The sequence below is a fragment of the Protopterus annectens genome, chromosome 4.part0 (assembly GCF_019279795.1).
Source record: "Protopterus annectens isolate FY-2018-M chromosome 4.part0, PAN1.0, whole genome shotgun sequence".
NCBI classification, from domain to species: domain Eukaryota; kingdom Metazoa; phylum Chordata; order Ceratodontiformes; family Protopteridae; genus Protopterus; species Protopterus annectens.
The window spans coordinates 938,382,703-938,403,478 of NC_056733.1; the positions used below are offsets into that span (position 1 = coordinate 938,382,703).

The following is a 20,776-nucleotide window of genomic DNA, read 5'->3' on the forward strand; positions in this document are numbered from 1 at the left end:
CCATTGGCCAGATACCACATTCGGATCCTTCAGTGGATGCTCTTTTCTCAATGGTCATACCAGGAACTTCCAATGTCTCACACCATTATGATCACGCAAGCGTGCAAAAAGCATCTCATGTGGTGGATGTCTTCCCCCCAGCTCCTGTTTGGGAGACCATTTGTGCCACCTCCTCCGGTTGCTACTCTGACAACGGATGCCTCCCTGATCGGGTGGGGGGGGCATTATCAGGGCAGGACAGTCCAGGGCACATGGCAACCAAACGAATGCCACTTGCACATAAATGTTCTGGAGATGAGAGCAGTGCTTTTAGCGTTGCAAGCCCTTCAACACTCTCTTCCCTTGGGAACGATTGCAATCCAGACAGACAATATGTCTGTAGTGTGGTACATCAACAAACAAGGCGGAACCAGATCATACCCCCTGTGTCGAGAAGCACTCAGACTGTGGCAATGGGCGATTTCTTCTCAGCGTTTTCTGATAGCAACGCACATCCCGGAAGTCCAATCACATTGCGGACAAGTTGAGCAGAGCTATTCTCATGCCTCACGAGTGGTCTCTGAAAGACTCTGTAGTGAGAGAGATTTTTCTCAAGTGGGGTCAGCCTTGCTGCGATCTTTTGCTACTCCCCAAAACAGCAAGTGCAGAGAATACTTCACTCTATTCCCTTACCAGGCCAACCCAGCAGGGACGCTAGTCCAAGTTTGGCCCGGGACTTCTGTATGCATTTCCTCCTTTCCCACTGATCTCTCAAGTAATACAGAAAGCTATCGCTCAGAAGGCCTCATTGATCCTCATTGCTCCTTACTGGCCTCGACAAGTGTGGTTCCCCTTTCTGCATCGATTTCTTGTGGAGCGACCGTGGAATCTGGACCTAGTTCCAGATCTTTTGATCCATCAGTCGGGTCAGTTTCATCGCTCCCTCCCTTCTCTGAACCTCACTGCTTGGTTCCTCCACTTCCAACCGTAGCCAGGCTTCCTCAATTATCTCACTCTGTTAGAGATATTTTGATAGCTTCCCATAAATCTTCCACTGAAAGATTTATTTGAGTAAGTGGAAACGATTTTCATATTGGGCACAAGGAAAGGACGTAGATCCTTTCACCGCTTCCATCCAACTAGTCCTCGATTTTCTTGCTGAACTCTTCCATGCAGGTTCATCTCCATCTACTCTTAAGGTTCAATTGGCAGCTATTTCTAATTTCCATGTGGGTATTTCTGAATCTGCCCTAATGTCCCACAAACTCTGCAAAGCCTTTTTGAAAGGAGTTTTTCTTCTCAGACCTCCTGTAAGAAATCCTCCTTCTCCTTGGGACCTAAATTTAGTTCTTGCTTCTTTGATTCTTTCCCCTTCGAACCTGCAGCTTCATGTTCCTTAAAGTTATTATCATGGAAAACTCTCTTTCTGGTGGCTATCACATCAGCTAGAAGAATTTCAGAACTTCAAGCACTCAGTTGTCGTTCTCCTTACCTTGTGTTCCATAAGGACAGAGTTTCCTTACGAACTAACCCGTCCTTTTTGCCTAAGGTGGTTTCAACATCAAATCTAAACCAATGCATTGACCTCCCTGTTCTTTTCCCGGAGTATTCAAATAGGTCTGAACAAAAATTACACTGTCTGGATGTTCATCGTCAATTAAGGTACTACTTGGACAGGACGAAACAATTCAGAAAATCTGATCAGCTGTTTGTCTCCTATGCGGAAAGCAGAAAGGGACTTCCAGTTTCAAAGGTATCTTTATCCAGATGGCTAACATCTCTGATTACCCTTGTTTATGAGATTAGACACCAAAAACTAATAAGCCTAAAGCCCATTCCACCAGAGCTTTGGCTACTTCTCTAGCCTTCCAAGACAGACTGCCTATTGACACCATTTGTGCAGCGGCTACTTGGGCTACTCCTCACACTTTTATTTCCCATTATAAGTTGGATTTAGCTTCTAGGCATAGAGCTAATTTTGGTTCCACTGTTCTCAGGAGTCTGTTCCGTTAGGCCACCCGGGACAAGGTGCTAGGGACGCGGTCCCATCCAGCAAGAATGAAGGCGAGATAGACAACTTAACATATAGAAGTTATGTTCTTACCATAACGTTCCATGTTAGTTGTCTTCTTCTCGCCTTCTTCTTGCGTCCCACCCTCCTTCCCCCTGGCCTGGACAGACCTAGAGGAGTTGTGATCGTGACCTCTCTTTCTACCACCTCTTTCTTAACTATATGCTATTATGCATATTTCTTGTTTCAGGATGTAGGTCACCCTTCTTCTTCCTGTTGTTAGAGGTGGATTCTGTTTTTTACAGTTATACTGTTTCTGTTATAAGCTGGGGTTAGCTTACAAACGAGATCTGAGGTAACTATCGCCTAGCATTGTGGGATATAAGGGGAGCCTCGAGCCGGTGGAACCAACTCTCGAGCTTTAGAGTGGCCGAGTCGGAGCCGAGGTCGGCTCCGAACCCATCCAGCAAGAAGAAGGCGAGAAGAAGACAACTAACATGGAACGTTATGGTAAGAACATAACTTCTATTTTTCAAATGGATAAGCCATTGTATTCGTTTCTGCTATATGCACCATGGTAAAACTATCCCCCAGGGGAGCAGATCTCATTTCACCAGGGATGCATCTACTTCTACAGCCTTTCTCAGAGGGGCACTTACCAGAAACATTCTAGAAGCTGCTACCTGGAGCTTAGTTCATACGTTCACCAAACATTACCATTTACCTTTCTTCTCTAAATCCAGAGCTGGCTTTGCCACTGCTGTCCTGCAGGGCCTTATAGCTGGTCCTAATGCTGTATAAATCCATCCTCCCAACCATAGCTTTGGGAATCTACCCAGATGTAATGACTGCAACAGTGAAACACAAAGAACATAGTACAATTGTGTGCACTTACCATAAATGTAGATGTTCGAGTGTATTCACTGTTGCAGTCCTGGTTACCCTCCCTCCAACCCCCTGTTTTTCTCTTACTATACCTCTACTTTCCTTTACTATGCTTAAAAGCCTTTTTGGTGTATTTGCTTTTGTTTGGAGGTATATATTTTTGTGTTTTTAATTATTTAAATATTTGGCTCCCCATTTGGGGGGCACCTGACATCAGGGGTAAGAAAAACTGATGTAATGGCGTCGGCTGCATGTTTTATACCCCTGACGACCTGACGTCATGGAAGAAGGGACAGCAACCGATGCAGAACCCAAGACTTTGTTAATCAGGCCGACTGAGGGCAACCTGCCAGCAGATAACCCAAATGTAATGACTGCAGCAGTGAATACACTCGAACATCTACATTTATGGTAAGTGTACACAACTGTACTTTACTTTGGCTTCAAGAGTTAAATGCATTTTGATCTAGAGATAACTGAAGTAGTCTTAAGTTTATGGGACAGTTTAGAATATGTCCTTGCAGAGACCTATACTGGTTAACAGTACACCCAAAGTTGCCTGACTTTGGCACAGAGTCTGTAATGCCAGTAGCAGTTTTTTTTTTTTAGGAGATTGGATCCGGTCAAGAGAATATTTAATTATGTGAGAGAAGAAATTTGGACTTTTTAGCATTTCATGAAGGTTATTGTCAGACAGCTGTGACTGAAATGTCAGTAAGTGATGCGGAGAAGGGAAGGAGTTAAGTAAAACAGTCTTGTCATACTGCACTAACTGTTGTGTTTCATGAAGTCATTCATATGTACAGAAAACTGTAAGGATTTCACAAACAAGCCTTGTGGCATGTCAGCTGCCTTGAGGCTAGGGTTGTGCACTGAACTCCTTCTCATTCTCTTGTGTCAGCTGCCTTGAGGCTAGGGTTGTGCACTGAACGCCTTCTCATTCTCTTGTGTCAGCTGCCTTGAGGCTAGGGTTGTGCACTGAACGCCTTCTCATTCTCTTGTCAGCTGCCTTGAGGCTAGGGTTGTGCACTGAACGCCTTCTCATTCTCTTGTGTCAGCTGCCTTGAGGCTAGGGTTGTGCACTGAACGCCTTCTCATTCTCTTGTGTCAGCTGCCTTGAGGCTAGGGTTGTGCACTGAATGCCTTCTCATTCTCTTGTGTCAGCTGCCTTGAGGCTAGGGTTATGCACTGAACGCCTTCTCATTCTCTTGTGTCAGCTGCCTTGAGGCTAGGGTTATGCACTGAACGCCTTCTCATTCTCTTGTGTCAGCTGCCTTGAGGCTAGGGTTGTGCACTGAACGCCTTCTCATTCTCTTGTGTTTGCTGTCTAACTACGGGAATGGGCGGATGGGTTCCATTTTGTAAGTGCAACAGCTGTAACTGCCAGTCCTATTTCTCCCAACAGTAGTGTAACCAGACGAAAAAGAGCAAATCTCAGAGCTGACTCCAATACCTTTAAGTCATTTTTGCAAAGATATAAAGCCTTGCAGCACCTCAACATCCTTACTAACTGTAAGGACTACTGCTTCTGCTAATGACTTTAAGGTGTTTTTGTAAATATATAAAGCTTTGCAGCACCTCCACATCCTTACTAAGCTGTAAGGACTACTGCTTCTACTAATGACTTTAAGGTGTTTTTGTAAAGATGTAAAGCCTTGCAGTACCTCTACATCTTTACCAACTGTAAGGACTACTGCCTCTACTAATGACTTTAAGGTGTTTTTGCAGGGGTACAGAGCTGCTTGAATTAACCACCCTCCTAACAACTTTAAGGTGTCTTCACAGGGGTACAGCTGCACTTTCCACAATCCTGATAATGACGCAATGTAACTGTGAAATTGCTGTATATCAGAGGAGGGGGAACAGTACAAGTGGGTCTATATCCCATTGTTGAAGTTACGTAACTTCAAACACCTAATGGTCGAACCATTATGTTCGAAGTTACATAATTTCGACTACCTAAAAAAAACAAAACAAAAAAAAAAACAAACACAGCGCACAACAAAATAAACTGTTGAAAGCAGGGGGGGGGGCAAGCCCCCCTGCACTCCCCACATCCCCGCTACTTAAATGTACCAACTCCGAGATCACACCACATTGAAGTGAATGTAAAACCTCCACCTATGGAGATTTCCATTCACACACTCGAACTTTTACAAATTTGAACATATGGTCTTGACCATATGTGGTTCGAACTTGTAAAAGTTCAGTGACGTGATAGGAACCCGTACAAGTTACTACAACCCCCAACTTAGGGAGCTTAATATTTCTGCAGAGAAGTCTTGTGCATGGTCTATAAGGGGTGGTGGTAACATTACAGTGAGATTAAGGAAAGGTGAGGGAGTTGACAGTTGCATAGAAATTGTCCAGTTTTGTATTTCCATGCAGGCTTCTGTAGCTTGAACTTTAATATGTTCCTCATTTTTGTCCTAGGATCAGAGGAGGATTACTAGGCTAATGGTCCCAGGGCTCTTACAAGCCTAGCCAAGTTCAACCCGTGTTCTCAAGGGTGTCTGGTTCAAGCAGACACTAAAATCAGCACCTATTGCCTTTGTCCAAGAGGGACACAGGTGGAACCCCCGGAGTGAATTTCCGGTTACCCATCCAGTTGTCCAAATTGTGCTTAAATAAGGCCAACATGAGGCTTTGTTTAACATGAATAGAAAGCTTGTTCCAAAAGTGGGGCAACCTCTGAGAGACAAATATGTCTCTCATAGGTTGGTACTAGGCTATCGGCCCTAGGGCCTATACAAGCCTAGCCGTAACAATTCCCTGGATATTTCTTCCTACAGTATTTACTTCCCTGGACCCCTGTCTAGCAGGGCGACTGCCGTGATCCCTGAGGTGAATTTTCCTATCTCCCATCCAATTGTCAAGGTTCCTTTTGAAGAGGGCCAAGGAGGCGCTCTGCTTGACATGTATGGGCAGTCTATTCCAGAGTATGGGGAGTCTCTGGGTCAGGAACCTTATCCCACCAGCATGTTTTGTTCACTATGATGACAGTGTTTAGATCCCTGGAGCAAATGGCTCTGAGGGATTGGGATTTCTTTAAATGGAGCATGTCCAACAGCTCAGGGCTTCACATGGCATTGTATGTTAAGCAGAGATCACCTCTGAGTAGACGATATGCCATAGAGTATAGTTGGAGTTTTGTCAGGTGGTCAGCATAGGGCATCTGCTTTAGACCTGTGATTCTTTTAGTGAGGTATTTCTGTGGCCTTTCCAGTTGTTGCAGCTGTCTTGTGAGGTGCATACCAAATGGGGCGTTGTACTCTATAATGGGTCTAATGAGGGATGAGTACAGTGGGACAAAGACTTCCTCCTTTTTTCAAGATGAAAAGCCCTTATTGATGAGGTATGCCACATAGAAGGATTTCCTGACTGTTGTGGCGATGTGGTTATCGAAGCTGAGACCACTGTCCACCTGAGTCCCTAAGTCTCTCATCACACTTTCGATGTTTAGTGTACTACCACCTATGTGGTAATTCATGGGTACATAGTTTTTCCCAAAGGGTATAACTATACATTTTTGGCATTAAGCTTGAGCCCATGGCTCTGGCACCAAGCATCTGTTTATGTAAGGCCATTTTGTAGAATATGCACATCATTTGGGGATTCAATAATGGCTCCCAGTTTGCAGTCATCTGCAAACTTTGTTAGCCAGAGTCCCTTAGTGTTGGCCTGTACTTCAGAGAAGTAGATGCCAAACAAGAGTGATCCCAGGACTGAACCCTGAGGTACTCCACGTGTCACCTGTCTGGAGCTGGATTTGGAGTCGGCTACTTTTACAGTCTTGGTTCGGTCAGTAAGCTAGTTGGCAACCCATCAAGTGATGGAGGGATTTATGCCCAGCTTAGTAAGCTTATGTAGGATTCCAGAGTGGGGGATGGTGTCAAAGGCCTTGGTGAGGTCCAGATAGGCTGTGTGGACCTCCTTACCCTCGTCCACAGCTCTGGAGACTTATTCGAAGAAGCCAATCAGGTTCAGGAGACAATATCGGCCCTTCACGAACCCAAACTGGGTGGGGTCCAGTGTTTGAAGGTTGCCAATGTCTTTGTTTATAAGTTACATGATAATGTGTTCCATGCCCTTGCAGATCAGGCTCGTCAGACTGATGGGACAGTAGTTCCCGGGATCCAAGGTGGATCCCCCTTTGTGGAGTGGGATAACCGTAGGTGTTCGCCACTCAGTGGGCACGAAGCCTGAGGTGAGGCTATGATTAAACATGACACTTAGGTGAGGTGCCAGTTTATTTTGTAGTTCATGTAGTATACAGCCCGGGATGACATCTGGTCCCATGGTTGCTGTATTCTTAGCTTTGGAGAATGCAGTTTCTGCCTGTGTGGCCGTGATTACTGGAATTTGGGAATTTTTTGTATTGAGATGGGCCCTTTACGGGGTGAGAGGAGGGTAAAATTGGCACTAAAGCGATCTGCCAGGAGATGGGCAATATCCTTGGGATCAGTATATTTAATGCCATTCTTTTGTAGCTCAGAGCAGATCTGAGCATTGCCGTTTAGATTCTTGACATAACTATAGAATGCCTTGTGGTTGTCTTTGGAATCTTCAGCAATTTTATTTTCATAACTTGCTTTGGAGGATTTTATGAGGGATCTCAGCTTCTTACTGAGGCTAATAAGGGAGTTTTTTTGCATCCTGGGATTTTCCTCTTTTCTGCAACAGTTGTTCCTTTTGTTGTATAGTTTGCTTATGGCAGGGGGACCACGAGATTGGCTTCCTTTTTTTGGAGGAGAGCTTCTTGATTCTATTTGGGATCTCACGATTCATGCATGGGTGGATGTGATTGTACAGTGCCTTAGTATAGGATTCAGCAGTTGAACTTTCAGCTCCTGTCTGCATGGGTGAGATGAAGTTGGTCACTTCTGACTTGAGTAGCATGAAGTTGGCTTTGGAGAAGTTTTTTTACAGAGGTTTCCTTACTGGGAGGTAGGGGTGGGATGTGGATGTCAAGGGTGATTAGCTTATGGTCAGATCTGACCAATGATTGGGTGACCAGGTCCATGTTGGTAATGACCAGGTCTAGGATATTGGAGCCCCTGGTGAGACAATGAATTAGTTGATCCAGGGCATTGGAATTTATGAATTCCAAGAACCGTTGGGAAAAGGTGTTGGTACCCAAGTAGTTTTTCCAGTTAATGGCAGGTTAGTTGAAATCACCCAGTATTAGGGTATTTGGTTGTATCTTAATATTTTCCAGTATGTTTAAAAAGGTGTAGTGAGAATCTTGGGGCATGGTGGAGGATCTGTAGCAAGCTACAATTTAGATTGTAGTCTTACCTAGTGTTAGTTGCACCTGGAGAATTTCAGATGCATTGTGTTGGGCAACTAGCCTGGAGGTGTGGATATCCTTGGTGAATATGGACACTCCTCCACCTTTAGTGTTTTGGTCTTGGTTTGGTCCCCGCAAAGTGTGATAAGAGTTGCATCCTAGTATTGCAGGGGTGCTCTCTGGATCCTTAAACCAGGTCTCAGTTACTGCACCGATATCGATGTTCTCCATGTTTAGGAGTGCCTCGAGAGAGTGCATTTTGAGGTTTAGACTTCTAGCATTGAGTAGCATTACCTTCAGATTTTGCATGCTTGTAGCTGTTACGGTGGTGGTTTTGTCCTTTGAACCTTGCCTAAAAGAGGCACTATAGGGTTGGCAAGTTAGCCAGTAACCTGAATCCCAGGGTTGACAGGTGCAGACAATCTCTGGCAAAACATCATGGTTTGTCGATCATGTTGTCCCAGGCAGACAGATACTTAATCCCCTTTGAATGACACCAGAAGCTTAGGCAGTTGTTGAAGTCAATCATTTTGTCCTTGTACTGTGGTATCATTCTGGGCGAAGGTAGGATGCTGCTCAGGGCTAAGGTCATACCTGCCTGGGCCACATGATCTGAGAGCTCTTCCATGTCTCTTTTCATGTAGTCCAGGGAGGTGCGTCTCAAGTGATTCACTCCAACATGGACAATGACAGAGTCGTATTTGTACTTGTTGTGGAGTGATCTGAATGCATGCATTATTTGGCGGATCCTGGCACCCGACAGGCAGCTGACTGTAATTTTCTCCTTTTTCAGCCTGGTGAGTGGGACATCAGTGTGCCTGACTATAGAGTCGCCTATGACTAAAGTGTTGGGTACATTTTCTAACCTTAGGGGCTGTTGTTGGGTGGCACACTGGTGTTGAGCTATGTGTCACTTTGGTTGTGACTGGTGTTTGCGTTTCAGGTTCGGAGGTCCTTGTTGCTTGAGCAGGTTAATGTTTAGGGCCTCCGCATATGTGGGTTTAGTGTTGCTATGTATGGGTTTTGAAGGACTATGTGTTGCTTGAGGTGTAGTGCAGCTGTTAACTTTCTCCTTTTGACTGTCTAGCACAGTCTTGGCTGGAGAGAGCTTTGCTTCCAGTTTGGCTATGTAAGTGCATCTCTCGCAGGTTGTAGTGTTGGGTGGTAGGAGGAGAGGGTTGTCTGTGTACATGAGGCAGTTGCTGCATTGCCCCAGTATGCCCAGATTCACCAGGTGGACAGGAGAAATCACTGCAAACTGACCCTTGGAGATGCCTGTTTAGGTGCTTTTTTTGTAAAGTTCTGTTGATATTACATACCAGGTTAAGGTCCTTTGAGCAAGTGACCCGTTTGCTATTTGACTTGCGAATGTGCAGCATTTGCATTAAAGCTGAGTCAGAGATTGCTCTATATGAAAGGCACAGGTCGCCTCTGAGCAGTCTGTATGACAGAGTAAAGCAACAATGATTTCTGTCTGTTCACATAAGACATATCTTGAAGACCCTGTATTTTCTTTGCAAGGAATCTTTGTGGTCTGCAGTTGCTGCAGTTGTTTGGAAAGGAACATACTCTATTATTGGTCTGATGAAAGAAGAGTACAGGGGAGTTATAACCTCTCTTTTTCCGGAGGCAATGCCCTTTCTTATGATACAAGCAATATAAAATGCCCTTCTTACCACTATGGAGACCTGGAGATTGACGTTAAGATTGCTGTCAACCTCTGTGCCCAGATCTCTCATCACTGACTGTGTGCTTAGGGTATTGTTGTTGATGTGGTCGTTAGCAGCAACATCACCCTTGCCAAAGGGGGGTGATTATTCATTTTTTTGCATTGTTTAAGACTGTGACTTTGGCACCAGTCATTAGTCTGCCTAAGACCTTCTTGCAGGATGTTGACATTGCTAGGGGTTTCAGTGATCACTCCCATCAGCAAACTTTGTCAGCCACAGTCCTTTAGTTTTAGCCTGCACTTTGGAGAAATAGATTCCAAACAATAGGGGTCCCAGAACCAATTTTTGAGGAACACCACTGGTCACAGGTCTGCTGGAAAAGGTGGAGTCCCCTGTTTGACCCGTATGAGTTCTATCAGTGAGCCAGTTTGCAACCCACCTGACAATATAGGGTTTGATACCCAGCTAGGTGAGTGTATCAATGATGCCTGAATGGGGGATTGTGTCAAATGTATGCACAGATTTGCCCTCATCTAGGGCTTTGGTGACTGTCTCAAAGAAGTGCACCAAGTTTAACCGGCATCTCCCCCTGACAAAGCCAGACTGAATGGGGTTGAGCATTTGGAGATTTCCCTTTATCTTTGTTAATAAGGTCCATGATGATTCATTCCATGGCCTTACAAATAAGGCTGGTCAGGCTAGTGGGTCTATAGCTCCTGGGGTCCTTGGATGCACCCACTGTGTGCAAAGGGATGATGGTAACTGGTTTCCATTTCGCTGGGACGAAGCCAGTGCTTAGGCTATGATTGAAAAGCGTGCTCAGTGGCGATGCTAATTCCTGTTTTAACCCATGTAGAACACAGCCCAGGATGTTGTCTGGTTCCATAGAGGCTGTGAATGCAAAGCCTGCTCAGTGGCGATGCTAATTCCTGTTTTAACCCATGTAGAACACAGCCCAGGATGTTGTCTGGTTCCATAGAGGCTATGATTGAAAAGCGTGCTCAGTGGCGATGCTAATTCCTGTTTTAACCCATGTAGAACACAGCCCAGGATGTTGTCTGGTTCCATAGAGGCTGTGAATGCAAAGCCTGCTCAATGTTGATGATAATTCCTCTTTTAACCCATGTAGAACACAGCCGGGGATGTTGTCTGGTCCCATAGAGACTGTGTTTTTGGCCTTGGACAGGGCATTTAAGAAATGCTCCTCTGAGATATTAGGTGGGGGGACAGCTGTTAGGGATGGTTTAGGGTATAGGTGATGGGGACAGGGAAGAGAAGTTTTTGCTTAAGCTGTCAGCCAGCAGGTTTGCTATATCCACAGGTTCTCTATATGTAGTACCATTAACCGTGAGTTCGGCGTAAGTATGGGCCTTACCTTTGAGGTTACGGATGTAACTAAAAGAACACCTTGTGGTTATCCTTAGGAAACTGTAGTTAGTTTGCTTGTTTAAGTTTAAGAGGGAGTGCTTCCAGTTTTGAGGCCATTCCTTCCTACTCTTAGACAGCAATTTCTTTCTCCTACTGTATAGCCTATTAATGTCAGTTGTCCACCAGGCAGGTTTGTTTTTCCTTGACTGTCTTGTTGTGGTTCTATCAGGTATGCCAGAGTCAGTACAGTTGTGTACAGGTGCTTGTGTAAAGTAATGGTGTAACTCTGCGTAGGTGTCTGTTCCATCAGTGGAAGGTGGGGCTATGAAGTTATATATGCTGTCATGTAAAAGGTTGTAATTGGCCTAGGCGAAGTTTTTAGTCTAGCTGTTGCTAAGGGGAGGGTCTTGTGTTACAGTTGTAGCAAGAATGATTTGTGGTCAGATATCATCAGGGATGATCACACACTGGGGGTGGTGCAGCAATCCCCATGTTGGTGAGCACCAGGTACAGGATGTTTGAGCCACTTGTGGGTGTGTCAACCAGCTGGTCCAGGGCATTGGAGTTAACGAAGTTTAGGAACCTTTGGGCAAGTGAGTTACAACACACATAATTTACCCGTTCCATGGACAGGTAATCAAAGTCACCCAAAAGCAGGGTGTTTGGTTGAATCTTGATTGACTCAAGTAGATCTAAGTAGGCTGAGTGGATGTCCTGATTCATGGAGGGGGTCCTGTAGCTGGCAATGACCTGAACAAGGGTCTTACCTACAGTCAATTGCACCTGAAGTAATTCAAGGGAATTGTGTTTAACCAATTTAGAGTTGTATTTATCTTTAATGAATATTGATACACACCTCGTTTGGTTCTCACATGTTCAATTTGTAGTCTGAACATGTAGAAGGAAATGTAACCTGGTTTAGCTGGGATGCTCTCTGCAGCCTTAAACCAGGTCTCAGTGACTGCAGAAATGTCATCATCTTCCAGGATGAGGACTGCTTCCCGTGAGTGCAGTTTCTGGTTTAGACTCCTAGCATTTAGCAGCATAACTTTGAGGTTGTTTTTAGAGGTTATTTTTACATCGGGAATTTTGTTCTTGTGACATTGCCCAAAAAAGGCACTATGGGGATGGCAAGAGCCTTAGTCAGTAACCAAAATCCCAGGAGTGACAGATGAAGACCATCTCTGGCAAAGCATTGAGGTTGACAGACCATGTCATCCCAGGCCAACAGATACTGGATCCCCTTTGATTGACACCAGAAGCTTAGCCAGTTGTTGAAGTCAGTCATTGTTTGTTTGTATACAGGTGAAGATAAAATGCTGCTTCAGGCTAGGGACACACCTACCTGAGGCACATAATCCGAGGGCCCAGTTATGTCTCTCTCTATAGTCCAATGAGGTATGTCTCAAGTCACTAGGGACACACCTGCCTGAGGCACATAATCCGAGGGCCCAGTCATGTCTCTCTGTATAGTCCAATGAGGTATGTCTCAAGTCACTAGGGACATACCTGCCTGAGGCACATAATCCGAGGGCCCATTCATGTCTCTCTGTATAGTCCAATGAGGTATGTCTCAAGTCACTAGGGACATACCTGCCTGAGGCACATAATCCGAGGGCCCAGTCATGTCTCTCTGTATAGTCCAATGAGGTATGTCTCAAGTCACTAGGGACATACCTGCCTGAGGCACATAATCCGAGGGCCCAGTCATGTCTCTCTGTATAGTCCAATGAGGTATGTCTCAAGTCACTAGGGACACACCTGCCTGAGGCACATAATCCGAGGGCCCAGTCATGTCTCTCTCTATAGTCCAATGAGGTATGTCTCAAGTCACTAGGGACATACCTGCCTGAGGCACATAATCCGAGGGCCCAGTCATGTCTCTCTGTATAGTCCAATGAGGTATGTCTCAAGTCACTAGGGACACACCTGCCTGAGGCACATAATCCGAGGGCCCAGTCATGTCTCTCTCTATAGTCCAATGAGGTATGTTTCAAGTCACTAGGGACATACCTGCCTGAGGCACATAATCCGAGGGCCCAGTCATGTCTCTCTTTGTATAGTCCAGTGAGGTATGTCTCAAGTCATTCACACCAGCATGAACTGTGGTGGGTCATAACAGTGCCTGTTGTATGTGTGCACCCCTGCCTTACCAGGCGATACATTATTCCACACATTTCAACCCCCAAAATGAGGTCAGAAAGACTAAGGGTGGTGGAATCTCTATCTTCATTAAGGACAGGCACACCTCCAGACTGGTTTGCCAACATGATGCACTGGAACTACTTCAGGTGCAGCTGACAGTTGGCTGGACACCCATACAAGTTATAGCCAGCTATAGACCACCCCCTATGACTCAGGACACCCACTCCTCTTACTTGGATCTACTTGACTCCATCAAGGTACCCCCTAATACCCCTAACAGCCTTGGTGACTTCAACTACCCCACCTTAGACTAGGTGAACTATTCCTGCACCAATGCACTTTCTCAACAATTACTTGATTTCAGCACTTCTAATGTACTAGACCAGCTTGTCTCATCCCCCACAAGGGGAGATAACATTCTGGACTTGGTTCTCACCAACATGGGTGACCATTGCACCACTCCCATAGTATGCTCTTCCCTGGTGAGATCAGATCATCTGACTGTTTCTTTTGAAGTTTCTATCCCACCCCAACTCCCCAAGCTGTAATCAATCTAAAAAACTTCTCAAAAGTTGACTACAACCTCCTAAGGAAGGGTATCTGTAGCATCACACCACCGCCCCTTAGAGGATGCAGACAACTATTCTGAACAGTACGCCAATCCAGTATACAAGCACCTGTACAACTGCATGGACTCAGCCATACCCAATAGAACTAAAACCTGCTCCTCAAGGAAACACAAAGTTGTTGGAGGGAGGGGGCTGGCATAATGGTTAAGGTGTTCACCTTACAGACACAAGGTGCAGGGTTCAATTCTCACATGGGGTAATTGGCTAGGCTTAAAATGACCCACAGAGGCAGTTAGCCTAGTACTAATCTATGAACCTATGTTTGGTGGACATCCTCTATCAACAGGCTTTACAACAAAAGGAAGAAACTGTTATCCAAAGGTAAAAAGGAACAAATCCCAAATTGGAAAAACTCCCTTCTTAGCCTCAACAAGCAAATTAGATCAGTAATGAAAACCTCCAAGGCCAATTATGAATCAAAACTAGCATCCAAAACAAAGGGAAACCACAAAGTGTTCATTTATGTCAGGAACCTCCATGACAAACCTCAGGTTTGTTCCGAGTTAGTACTTAACAGGATCAGTGTAAATGATGCTGTTGACTTAGCCAACCTGCTAGTAGATAGGTTTTGAGCAAACTTCACACCCCTGTCCCACCCCAAAGGCCCTTTTGACATCCCCAATACTTGTCCTGCACCTCACATTTCAGTAGATAAAGTATTACAGGCCCTATCCAAGGCAAAGAACACAGCTTCCATGAGGCCTGATAGTATCCCATGATGTATTCTGCACCTTCTGCACCAAGAACTGGCTTCGCGATTAAGCAACTTATTCAACCATAGCCTAAGTACAGGCTTCATTCCAGCAGAGTGGGGAACTGCCATTGTCATCCCCTTACACAAAGGTTCTGCCACTATTGACCCTGGAAACTATTGCCCCATTAGCTTGACAAGTCTGATCTGTAAGGCCATAGAGTTATTATGGATCTCATAAACAAGGACATAGGCAATCTGCATAGCTAGTCTGATCTGTAAAGCCATGGAGCATATTATTATGTCTCTCCTAAACAAGGACATAGGCAATGTGCAAGCACTTGACCCCACCCAGTTTGCCTGTTGAACCTGGTTGACTTCTTTGAGATTGTCACCAAGGACCTGGATGAGGGAAAGTCCGTGCATACAGCTTATCTTGACTTGGCCAACGCCTTTGGCACACTCCTCGACCCGGGCATCCTCAGAAAGCTAACACAACTTGGTGTAAATCCCTCTCATATAGTGGGTGACCAGCTGCCTTACAGACAGGACCCTCAAAGTCAAAATGGGCACTTCCACCTCCGATAGCAGACCTGTCACTAGTGGAGTTCTCCAGGGATCTGTCCTGGGACCCCTACTGTGTGGCATCTACTTCTCAGAGGTTCAGGCAAAGACAAAAGGCCTGTGGCTGACCAAGTTTCTGGACGACTGTAAGTTGGGTGTTGTCATTGATTCCCCAGATGATGTTAACATAGTGAAAGAGGGTCTCACAGCAACTAATGTCTGGTGCCAAAGTCATGGCCTCAAGCTAAATACAAAAAAATGTATTGTCATACCATTCAGCAAAAACATAACCTATACTGATTACCACATCAATGCCAACTCCCTAAGCACTCAACCTTTGGTGAGAGACCTGGGCACTCAGGTAGATAACCTCACATTCAACCATCATGTAGCGACAGTGGACAGAAAAGCCTTTTACTTGGTTCATCTCATAAGTAAAGGGATTGCATCCAGAAAAAAAGAAGGTTATTACCTCTCTGTACTCCTCCCTCATTAGACCCATAATTGAGTATAACTCCATGTTTGGTATGTACCTGTCCAAACATCTGCACCAGCTGGAAAGGCCACTGAAATACCTCCTAAAGAGAATCCATGGCCTCCAACACCTGTCTTATGCAGACGAGCTCAAATCACGACCACTCTACTCGATATCGTATAGCTTGCTCAGGTGTGATCTGTGTCTCGCCTACAAGGCAATCTCAAACTCTGCCCTACTAGAGATGCTCCATATCCATAAGTCTAACTCTGCATGCATTACCCGCTCAAAAGGCCCGCATCTAATATGCGACTTCAACAAAACCTGCTGGAGAGACAGGTTCGTCTCCCAGAGGCTGTCCTGTCTCTGGAATAGAATTCCCATACACATCAAACAGAGCACCTAGCTTAACCCTCTTCGAGCATAGCCTTGATGAGTGGATGGAAAACCACAAGTTTGTTCCAGGGGTTCCACCTGTATCCCTCATTGACAGGGGCAACAGGTGCCGACTGAGATTTCTTTTTGATAATAACCTCTTGGTTCGACTTGTAAGGGCCAAAGGGCCATTAGTCTAGTAATCCCCTATGATCCTATGTGGCAGATCCTGGCACCTGACAGACAGCTGACCATGACCTTTCCCTTATCCAACCTGGTGAGAAGAACATGTGTGCGTCTCCCAATTGAGTCACTTATGACTAAGATGTTTGTTTTTGTGTTATGCCCTAGGGGCTTGACTGGTGAGACACTGATGTGCGATATATTATGTGTACTATGTTCTGCAGAGGATGTATTTATGTGAAGCATGCTTCTTTTTGTGTTTCGGAGGTCTCTGATGTTTAGGTAAGCTTCCTGTAAGGACGTCCACATATGAAGGCTAATGTGTTGTTGGCTTGGTAGGGATATATTTAGTCAGCAGTAGAGCAAGAGATGAAATGCAATCCATGTAAATAAATAAATAAATAAAAGAAGAAAACAAATGGTGTGGCATACCTGTGCGATGGATGTTCACCTGTTGTCTTCCATTCATTTCATTTTTATTTCTTCTCTCTTAGCTTCCAGCTTACTGTTGAGATGTTCGACTATCAAGATTGTGAGCTTAAGCTTGCTGAATCTGGTAAGTTAGCATATCAACTGATGTGTTCAGATATTACTTTTACCTTCAAGTTTAACACTATGTATATAGTGGCATTCATTTGTAAGTGGTTAAAGGTACCATACATAAACCAAGGTTCTGTTCTTATAATGCTTTAGTTACTTAAAGTTTACCCAGTAGGAGGATTGCTGGTGCACATGTGAATGTGAATATTGTACTTGAACTATATATGTTGTGTGAATCCTTCCCCAGCTCAGATTTTAGTTTGGCATTTGCACTGTAAGAATGCAACTAGAAGTTTTTCAGCTGCAAAATCATTCACAATTGTTTCATGGCTCCCTATACATTTATCAATAGTAGCTGAATACTAAAGATAGCATAATGTACCCTTTAACCAACAAATGGTCTCCTATCTGGCTGAAAATATATCACAGCTATATCAAATCTCTAGAAATTCGTCCTAGAGCTCTTCCTTTTGTAACCACTACCCTTAACACAACTATACAATTACAGACTTGAGATCTCAACTTAATTTACCAAAATCGTACACAATTATCTTGAGACAAATTAGAGAAATATGTTCCAAACACCTTCAAAACACCAAATTAAATAAGGTGGATATAACCAATTGTGAAACTCAATGGAACACAATGCTATCTGGAAAAAGGTGATATCCAACCCGTACATAGCAGAGATCAAATTCCACTTATTTCTAACTACTGGCTTAAAAGTAACTCATCAAACAACAATCAAATGAAGCTTTAACATTAACACAAGAAGCATTGCCTTTGAAAAAGTTAACTTGCACACAACTCATGATCAACAACAATGCATATCTTACCCCCCCTCAGTATTACACAAATTTAATTCTTCTAATTCACCAAACTGTCCATATTGTAGGTCAAAGGAAGCAGATCTAACTCATATGTTTTGGACTTGCAAATGCATATTTAAATTATGGAACTCATTAAAGTCCAACTACAAAAACTAGGCTATGAAAAAGCAACTCTTACATGGGAATATACACTACTTCACACCCCCCCCCCCTGGAATATCTCATAAGCAAGCGACCATACATATCACATTATTCCTATTAATGAAACTATACATAGCATTCAAATGGAGGGACAGAATGAACATCAGTTGGACCAAATATAAAAAGATGGCAATTAAACACGCATGCTAGCTCATAAATGGGTAATTGATGCAAAAAATAACACTGTTAAGAAACTAAAAATATGGGAAAAGATATTTAACATTCTCCTAGCTTAATCCACCCACATTATCATAAAGACACAGACATTTATGCACAAAGTTATACCTTCAGCATTTATATAGATCGGTAATGATAAGATTTCTCAATAACGGGGTAAGCGCGATAAAGGATAGCACTTTTGTACAATTCTAAATCATGTTGATGTATAAATACAGGTCACCTTTAATTCTCAACCCAGTGTATTAATACATTGTTGATGCTGTTTGGTCTTTGTTTGAAAACTCAAAATAAAAAAAGTTTTTTGAAAAAAAAGAAATGCCAAGTGCTGACAAGCTGAAAAAAAGACCAAAAACACAGATGAGCGAATCTTGAAAATTACTCTTCTGCTTTACACGTCTTTTGCAGGGGGACAAGTCCCCAGTGCACCCCTTGACCCCCTAAACGTATATACCAACACTGAGATTGCCATACCTCAGAGAAAAGGGAATATTCTGAGAAAGGGAATCTTGGACTTTGTATATCTAAGTCAGCTCTTTCATCCATTCAGTCTCTGTGTTTCAGGACTCCTCATAGTGCGTTCTGACATTTCAAATTGTTACCAGTTTTACTGCTGTTACCATGTCTACACAAGATTCTAATTAAAATTGTTAAATCATTTTAGGGTGATTGGACTTTATCAATAGGAAACATTTTATTAACGTGTAACCTAGCCAGATTGATTGTGATATTACAGAACATTTACTTCTGCAAAAAGTGTGCATGGTTTATTAAGGTGCTAGTTAATCATCTTTACACCAGATCAAGTAAAAGAAGAATACAAAGCCTTCCGAAAGCAGATTGTGTAATAACTAGACGGTAATGTTATACTCCACATGTAGAGCATCGACTACACATGGCAAGGGGAGCTGTTAGGGGTCTTCTAAAGGTGCTTACCATAGGGGGTTCCCTTACTCATTATGGGAAGGAGGTTACACAGACATGGTCGATGGTAGCAAAAAGAACGAACACCACATGTCTGTAGCTGCACTCTTACAACTTCCACAAAAGCCAAGAAGGTCGAAAGTGAAGGCACAGTAAAGCGGTAAGGGAACAGTAGTTCCTTTAGATAAGAGGGCGGGGACCAGCTTTAAAACTGATATGAAATTGAATTGCCAGCACTGTTTCATAGAAGAATAAAGTCTTGTCAGCAGCCTAAGTGACCTATTTTTAATTAATAGCTCGTGTTTTTGATGGTGCTGAAAGGAGAAGATGGATATGTCTATGGTGGGGTAGAGGATGGGGCAGAACAAGACATATGTACTCACAATTCCTCAAAGGAGGGCAGCATTGCACTGGGAATCCTGTGTGCAAGCTTACGTCTCACCAAGCCACCTCAATATTGTGCATTATAGGAGGGCATTATCAATCTCCTTGATTATGCGGAGTATCCAGTGCTGTCACCCATGGGTAGGGCTAGGAATTTAAATAAAACCGCTGTCATTGCTGGGATGCTAGCGAGAGCCCAAAACTTCAGTGTTTCCCTGGATGATGGCCCCTACCGAAGACTGTTGCTGTAGTGGGTCTCAGGAGTTTACTTTGCTAGGAAACTAATGAACTCAAGTTCATTAGGAGGAGGCTTGATGGTCATTAGGTGGGGGGGGGTACGTGGGAGTATCTATGAGAAAAATATGAAACTGGATTGGCAACGGTGCAGATTCCCTAAAACATGTTATATGGTGGTAACTCACAGGCCTTGTAAGTAAGCAGGTTGAATAGTCTTGCAGCAGGTGCAGTCTGTCAAGTTCAGTGTTTGGCAGGCCACACACAATACAGGGCGTTACAGTAACCAAGATGGGCAAAGACCATGACATGCACGGCTACTGAAAAACCTGGGAGAGAAAGGGTTTAATATAGACAGTGTTCCAAAAATCAGAACATGACCACCTGAAAGTAGATAACAAGCCTGTCGTGCAGACCGCCACCAAGATTGTCACATTATCCATGACCTCCAGCTTTGCAGAACAGCACCAAGATTTTCTATCCGTGACCTCCAGCTTTGCAGACCACCACCAAGATTTTCACATTATCCGTGACCTCCAGCTTTGCAGACCAACACCAAGATTTTGACATTATCCATGACCTCCAGCCTTGCAGACCACCACCAAGATTTTCACATTATCTGTGACCTCCAGCTTTGCAGACCAACACCAAGATTTTCACATTATCCATGACCTCTAGCTTTGCAGACCACCACCAAGATTTTCACATTATCCATGACCTCCAGGTTTGCAGACCACCACCAAGATTTTCACATTATCCATGACCTCCAGGTTTGCAGACCACCACCAAGATTTTCACATTATCCGTGACCTCCAGCTTTGCAGACCACCACAAGATTTTCTCATTACCCATGACCTCCAGGTTTGCAGACCACCACCAAGATTTTCTCATTATCTGTGACCTTCAGCTTTGCAGGCCACCACCAAGATTTTCATAATATCTGTGATCTCCTGGTTTGCAGAACAGCACCAGACTTTTCACATTATCCATGACCTCCAGCTTTGCAGACCACCACCAAGATTTTCACATTATCCATGACCTCCAGCTTTGCAGACCACCACCAAGATTTTCACATTATCCATGACCTCCAGCTTTGCAGACCACCACCAAGATTTTCACATTATCCATGACCTCCAGCTTTGCAGACCACCACCAAGATTTTCACATTATTCATGACCTCCAGTTTTGCAGACCACCACCAAGATTTTCACATTATCTGTG

At 44.1% G+C, this 20,776-nt stretch overlaps 1 protein-coding gene across 2 annotated transcripts in view; it reads left to right on the top strand.

The window, feature by feature from the left end:
• The window catches only part of HIP1R (huntingtin interacting protein 1 related), a 2,955,354-nt gene that overhangs the window by 1,088,374 nt on the left and 1,846,204 nt on the right, over positions 1-20,776 (top strand). For both annotated transcript variants that reach the window (XM_044068914.1, XM_044068915.1), the window contains exon 7: positions 16,760-16,821. In XM_044068914.1, the coding sequence (XP_043924849.1) occupies positions 16,760-16,821 (62 nt within the window). The remainder of the gene's footprint in view (positions 1-16,759; positions 16,822-20,776) is intronic.